The 6,978-nt window shown below is 39.6% G+C and overlaps 1 protein-coding gene across 1 annotated transcript; it reads left to right on the top strand.

Moving 5' to 3' along the window:
- The first annotated feature begins 2,886 nt into the window (after window positions 1–2,886).
- On the top strand, window positions 2,887–3,816 carry LOC105997046 (olfactory receptor 1361-like). Its single transcript, XM_013031322.1, has one exon. The coding sequence runs from the start codon at window positions 2,887–2,889 to the stop codon at window positions 3,814–3,816; it is 930 nt and encodes a 309-aa protein (XP_012886776.1).
- Window positions 3,817–6,978: the final 3,162 nt, after the last annotated feature.

Here is a 6,978-nt window from a genome sequence, read left to right as displayed (position 1 = left end):
GATTGCAAATGGGCAGTCTAAATCTATATTTGTTTAAGATCACAACCCAAAATACGTATTAATATACATTAATTACATTTGTGTTAATATACATTAATATACATCAATTCAATCTTGTGAAATGTTATAGCCGTATGTCCACCCGTTCTCACTTTTCTGACTTAAAGAAGCAAAGCAATGACTGGATATAGGCTGTGCGTTTTAAGTAAACATTCTGATATCACTTCCAAATAATTATTAATATTTATGCTTCTGTTTCACTAGTGATTTTATTTCATAAACACCATCTACAAGGAATTTTCTCAATGGAAAATTCCTTCAAGTTTGCTTCTAATGAGTAACTCTGGGAACTAGGTCTCAAAGGCCAAGACAGATTTCTTCTACAGCCAAACTCTTCTGATCCCAAGAGAGATAAGAAGGAGCATGCTCAGTTCCAAATGATATCATTTCTACCGTCATAGCTTGTTTCAGCTATGTAGGCAAAAGACCTATATTCTACCCTTTCCCATTGTCCCATTGTCGACTAAGAGCATTCAAGAGAGTGGCTATTTCTCTTGTCATCAGTCATGAAGTAGGAATTAAAGAAGGTAGTAGGTAAGCATGGACAGTGACATCTGGGTTCATATTTCGTAACATAGAAAAGAAAATAGAGTTCCTACTCCAAAATAATCTAACATTTAACTAAAAAGAGAAAAAATGTGTATGTCAGGGAAGGCTGAAACTCCTTCAGACAGTAGCTAATTAAGGGCTATGCCATCCTATCTATATACTTAAGAAGAGATGAGAAAATAAAAACTAGAACATTCAAAGACAGTTTCATTGTGAGGAAGAAGGTAAGAATGTAACTGTGACCTGAAGGCCGGGTAATATCTGAGTGAATAAGGAAAGACATCAGGAGAGAAGGAGAGAGGAGGACAGTGGATTAAAGTAAACACGAATGTGCTGTCAGGAGCTTATATGGAACTATAAATGATAAAATGGAGAGGAGAAGCTTGATGAGGAGGAAATCCTCTCTCCGAGGTAGGTGGGTCCACATGTAGAAGTTTGTGATAAGCAGGCACATGTAAGTATTTGTGATCAATAGGAAATAAGACATGTTACAGATACATAAATAGAGGAAAGTCAAGCCAAGAACAGTTCTGTGATATACTTGCAAAATGAATCATAGTGCATGGAGCCAGTTAATCTACTAAGGAAAATAAAGGTAAGAAGGGGACTGAAATGAGAAACATGGTGTAAGGAAGAATGTTACAATGTTTTCCTGGGATGTGAGGAAACTAAGAGAAATCAATGAACCAATGTTTCTAACCGATGTTACTAAGACAATACCTGGAAGAAGAGTTTGATTATTGAAATGTTGAAACAGAAGGGAACTACTTGAACATGACAACTCTTCCTTCACTAGAGTCTTCAGTTCCTATTAATTATTTATTCACTTTTGTGGCAAATCCTTAATGTCTTTTGTATATCAGGCACTAGGGATACAAAAAGCAAGAAAAACTAGGTTCTGTCTTTGCTTTAATGTAACTTCTTGCCTTGTGAAAGAGACAACTATTAATTTAGAAACCTTAAATCTTTTCAAGTTATATAATATACATAAGCAATGACATCATATGTATATTTATATTGTTTATATTACAACTGTGATAATCTATGAAGGCACAGGAACAGGATATAAAAGGTAGATATGATAACCAAAAGAAGGACCTGACTTTCTTTAGCGATATTAGGGACTGTAAATTTTTCATAATAGGAATGGTTACTCGTATGTGTGTGTGAGAGAGAGAGAGAAAGAGAGAGAGAGAGACTACTGGGGCTTAAACACAAGTCCTCAAGCTCTTGCTCTGCTTTTTTAATTATGGCTGACATTCTACCACTTGAGTCATGCTTCTTTTTGCTGGCTAATTCATTGAAGAAAAGAGTCACTAAGATTTTTTTTTCTTTCTGGATGGCTTTGAACCAACATCCTCAAATCTCAACTTCTTGAATAACTAAGATTATAGGCATGAGCAATTAGAATCCAGTTCAGGTACCTACTTTTAAGTAAACAAGGAACATGATTATATTTTCTTTTTAGGAAAGATGATTCTGGCTACAATTTGGGCAATCTATGAGATGGGATACCAGTAACAATGATAAACCAGTTAGAATGCTACCAGTAGTCTGTGCATAACTTCAACTGCAGTAATAAATACGCAGATGAACAGGAACATTTCTTAAGCTCCTCCTATGTGTCAAGCACTAAAGTAAATACTAATAGATAGCCTCAAAGATAAATAGCTCCAAAGGAATCCTGGTCAAGCCAGGTGCCAGTGACTCACACCTATAATCCTAGGTACTCAGGAAGCTGATTGCTGAAGGCTCCCATTCAAAGCCAGCCCAAGCAGGAAAATCCATGAGACTCTAATCTCCAATTAACCACAAACAAAACAAAAGCCAGAAGTGGAGCTCAAGTGGTATAGTTGCTAGCCTTGAGTACAAAAGCTCAAGGACAGCACCCAGGCCCCTGAGTACAAGCCCCAGGACTGGCCACCAAAAAAAAAAGCGGGGAGGAAGAAAAACAAAAAGAATCTTGGTCAAAAAGAGATTGCCAAACTCGTACTTAGCCCATCACATAATACAAAGATGAATACACACAGATTATTCACACTTAGAGGGATTCCAGTCAGCCTCTGTTCTTTTATTGTACTGTCTCGTGTCTCCTCAGTGGACCATCCTTTGTGAAGTTCAACTCTTAAACCTCACATGGATATTTTAACTTCTCCATTGACGGTGTGAAGGACCCCATTGCAAAGGGACAGGATCCAGGCTGCTGCCCACCTCAGTGTCTGTATTGGGTGAATACTCTTCCCATCAGTTCCATCTTGAAACCCAACAAGGGCCATCATGAACTGCAGCCAGACTCCTGACTTTGTCCTCTCAGGATTTCCTAGAGATCCAGACAAGTGGCAATTGTTCTTTAGTGTTTTCCTGGCTCTCTACATGCTCGGCCTCCTAGGGAACCTATTGCTTTTGCTGGCTATTGGTGCTAACATCCACCTGCATACTCCTATGTACTTCTTCCTCAGCCAGCTCTCCCTGGTAGATCTCTGCTTCATCACTAGCACAGCCCCTAAAATGCTAGAGGATTTGTGGACTAGCAATGGAGCTATCTCCTTCTCTGAGTGTCTGACCCAACTATACTTCTTTGCTGTTTTTGCTGACATGGACAACCTGCTTTTGGCCGTCATGGCTGTTGACCGCTACACTGCCATTTGCCATCCGCTACACTATCCACTCCTAATGACTCCTTGCAGATGTGGGGTGCTGGTTGGAGGGTCCTGGGGAGTGGCCCACAGTGTCTCTCTTGTCCATACCATGTTGCTATCCCAGCTATCATTTCGTACTAGTCAGGAGATTCCTCACTTTTTCTGCGATTTGGGGCCACTCTTCTCGCTTTCCTGCTCTGATACCCATCTCAATGAAGACTTGACAATGGCTCTGGCTGGAGTTTTAGGGATCAGTGCTCTCCTCTGCATTGTAAATTCCTATGCCCATATTTTCCATGCTGTGGCTAGGGTTCCATCGGCACAGGGGAAAAGGAAAGCCCTGGCCACCTGCAGCTCCCACCTCTCCATGGTCATCCTCTTCTACAGCGCCGTCTTTGCCACCTATCTGAAGCCCCCGTCAACTTCCCACTCCTCTGGGGAGATGGTGGCCGCTGTCATGTACACCATGGTAACTCCCACTCTGAACCCTTTCATTTATAGTCTGAGAAACAAGGATGTGAAGAGTGCATTGAAAAGGACCCTGGCCATGGAGAACTCTTGGGATTAGGAGTTAAAACCAAGAACACTGGGAAGGATCATTGGATAGTGCTACTGTTACAAAGTGAGTTAGTTAGCACCATGGTCTTCATTAAACATTACATGCTCTGATGGAAGGAATTCTGGACTGACTGACCCAGTACCAGTGACTCCTGCCTATAATCCTAGCTACTCAGGAGGCTGAAATCTGAGGATCGTGGTTTGAGTCCAGCCAATGTGGGAAAGTCCATGAGGCTCTTATCTCCATAAACTACTCAGAAAAAAAAGCTGGAAATGATTCTGTAGCTCAAAGTGGTGGAGTCTTGAACACAAAGAAGCTCAGGGACAGAGCCCAGAACATGAGATCAAGTCCCAGGACTGGCAAAAAGAAGAAGGGGGAGGAAGAGGAAGAAGAGGAAGAGGAAGAGGAAGAAGAAGAGGGGGAATCATTATCACCTTTACTCAATCTCTGATTGAGTAAAAAATCCTCACTTTTCAGAGTGTTTTATATGTGTGTGTACACTAATGCTATGAGTTTGATTCTATGGCTAAGAATTGAAAAATAGCAGAAAGTAGGATTTTTTAAAATATTCTTTCTTTGGTAACCAAATTTAAAAATATTTCCTTCAGATGTCTGTGTGTTTAAGTTAATTTCAAAAAACATAAAGTGGTTAACTCATCACTCAATGGATAAATTCTTCTCTCAAATCAACTGGCAAAGGGTGAAATAGATATTTGTTACATTGCATTTTTTTGTCAGTCATTGGGGCCTGAATTCTTGGCCTGGGTGCTGTCTCTCAGCTCTTCAGCTCAAGGCTAGCACTCTACCACTTGAGCCACCACACCACTTCCAGCTTTTTCTGCTTATGTGGAATTGAACCCAGGGCCTCATGCATGCAAGGCAAGCGCTCTACCACTGAGCCACCTTCCCAGCCCCTGTTGCATTGCATTTTAAAGAGAAGGCACATTAACTAGTTCAGGCACTATAACATTCCACTTGTCTTCCAACATAGATAATGTATTATACCAAAGCACAGACTACATATTGTAGTATTATCCCTTATATTCCATATATGTTGTGAATTACAAGGCCTTCTTAAATACTTGATTATTACTCAGAAATATAATTTGATGCATAGGTTAGATAAATTTAGCCTTAGGAAGAATATTCCTCACCTCTTCTACTGGATTCTCTTTTCAAGTATTTGTGTCTGACCTGTTTAGTGTAGACTTTCCTCCTGGTGCATATAAAAGTTGATTTCTTTTTTTCCTTTCCCCTCCCACCCCCACCCCTGTCATGGAGCTAAAACCCATAGCCTAAGTACTATCCCCTGAGCTTTTTCTCCCAAGGCTAGCACTCTACCACTTTAAGCCACAGCTCCACTTCTGGTTTTCTGGTGGTTATTTGGAGATGAGAGCCCTGGCTAGTTTTGAACCACAGTCCTCAAATCTCGGCCTTCTGAATAGCTACTAGTGCCCAGCTAGAAGTTGATTTCCTTTTAATTCTAACTTGACACCTTTTCTTTTTTTGTATATTTTTTATTATAAGAATATTGTACAGAGGGGTTACAGTTACATGAGCAAGGTAATGAGTACATTTCCTATTGAGCATTATTGCCTCCTCCTTTTTTTACAGTGTGGTTACAAGCTGTCTTATTTAGAACTCCTTGAACACAGATTTTACAAATATGTTCCAAATATCAAGCCAAAATACATTTTAAAAAGCTAGGCATAGATCATTAACTTTAATCAACAGGTGAAAAATATTAGGTTTAAAAATATTGGGTTGTAAAAGTTAATTGAAACATGAGAATAAATAGATCCAGCTAATATCATCTTATGTCACTGATCAGTAATATAAATTAAGTCAATAGAACTGTATTTGATATTGGTATAATTAGGGGAGGAGAAGGAAGAAACAAAATGTTTAAATAGGGATACAGACTGACCCATTGCAACAATGAGATGTACAAGACACTATGTCAAAAAATGAACTTTACAATTTATGTGGGGTGGGGATGGGGAGTGGAGGGGTTGGGGCATAATTGAGGAGGTGAGAGGGACGGGATGGTGGGGGAAAAACAAAGGAGGAGGCAACAATGCCGGATAAGAAATATACTTCTTACCTTGCTCATGTAACTGTAACCCCTCTGTACAGTATTTTCACAATAAAAAACTTATTTAAAAAAAACTAAAAGAAACAACTGTCCAATAAATAAGTGGGCTAAAGACTTAAAGAGAAACTTCTCTGAAGAGGAAAGAGGGCTGGCCAATAGACACATGAAGAAATGCTCAACCTATCTAGCCATAAGAGAAATGCAAATCAAAACAACATTGAGATACCACCACACCCCAGTTAGAATGGCAAAAACCAAGAACTCTAATAACAACAGATGCTGGAGGGGATGTGGACAGAAAGGAACCTTACTGCATTGTTGGTGGGAGTGTAAACTTGTTCAACCACTTTGGAAAATAGTATGGAGGTTCCTCAAAAGACTCCACATAGAGCTCCCCTCTGACCCAGCAATCCCACTTTTGGGCATTTACCCAAATGATCACAAACAAAACCATACTAAAGCTACCAGCACAACTATGTTTATTACAGCATTATTTACCATAACTAAGATATGGAAACAACCCAGATGCCCTCAATAGATGAATGGATCAAGAAAATGTGGTATATATACACAATGGAATTCTATTTCTCCATCAGAAAGAATGACATTGCCCCATTTGTTAGGAAATGGAAAGATCTGGAAAAAATTATATTAAGTGAAGTAAGCCAGGCTCAAAGAAACATAGGTCCCATGGTTTCCCTTATTTGCAATAACTAGTATATGTCTGAGACAAGCAGAAAAGGTCAGATAAGTTGATGTTAGGTGAAATGAACCCCAAGATAAGTATGCAAATGTTTTTTCTTTCATGCGATTGTTTCTAACATATTTATAAGATGATGTCTTTGTTGCTTTGTATGTCCCTCCCCCACGGTATAACCCATACTTTCACTGTATTTGATGTTGGTATAATTTGTGGAGGGGAAGGGAAAAAACAAATCGTTTAAATAGGGATACAGGTGGACCCATTGCAACAATGAGATGTACAAGTCGTTATGTTGAAAAACTAACTTTACAGCTTGGGTGGGGTGGGGGAGGGGAGTAGAAATGGGAAGGGAGGGGAAGGGGAAACAAAGGAA

Source organism: Dipodomys ordii, unplaced genomic scaffold (assembly GCF_000151885.1).
Source record: "Dipodomys ordii isolate 6190 unplaced genomic scaffold, Dord_2.0 Scaffold138, whole genome shotgun sequence".
Taxonomy (NCBI): domain Eukaryota; kingdom Metazoa; phylum Chordata; class Mammalia; order Rodentia; family Heteromyidae; genus Dipodomys; species Dipodomys ordii.
This window is presented reverse-complemented; position numbering and strand designations above follow the sequence as displayed.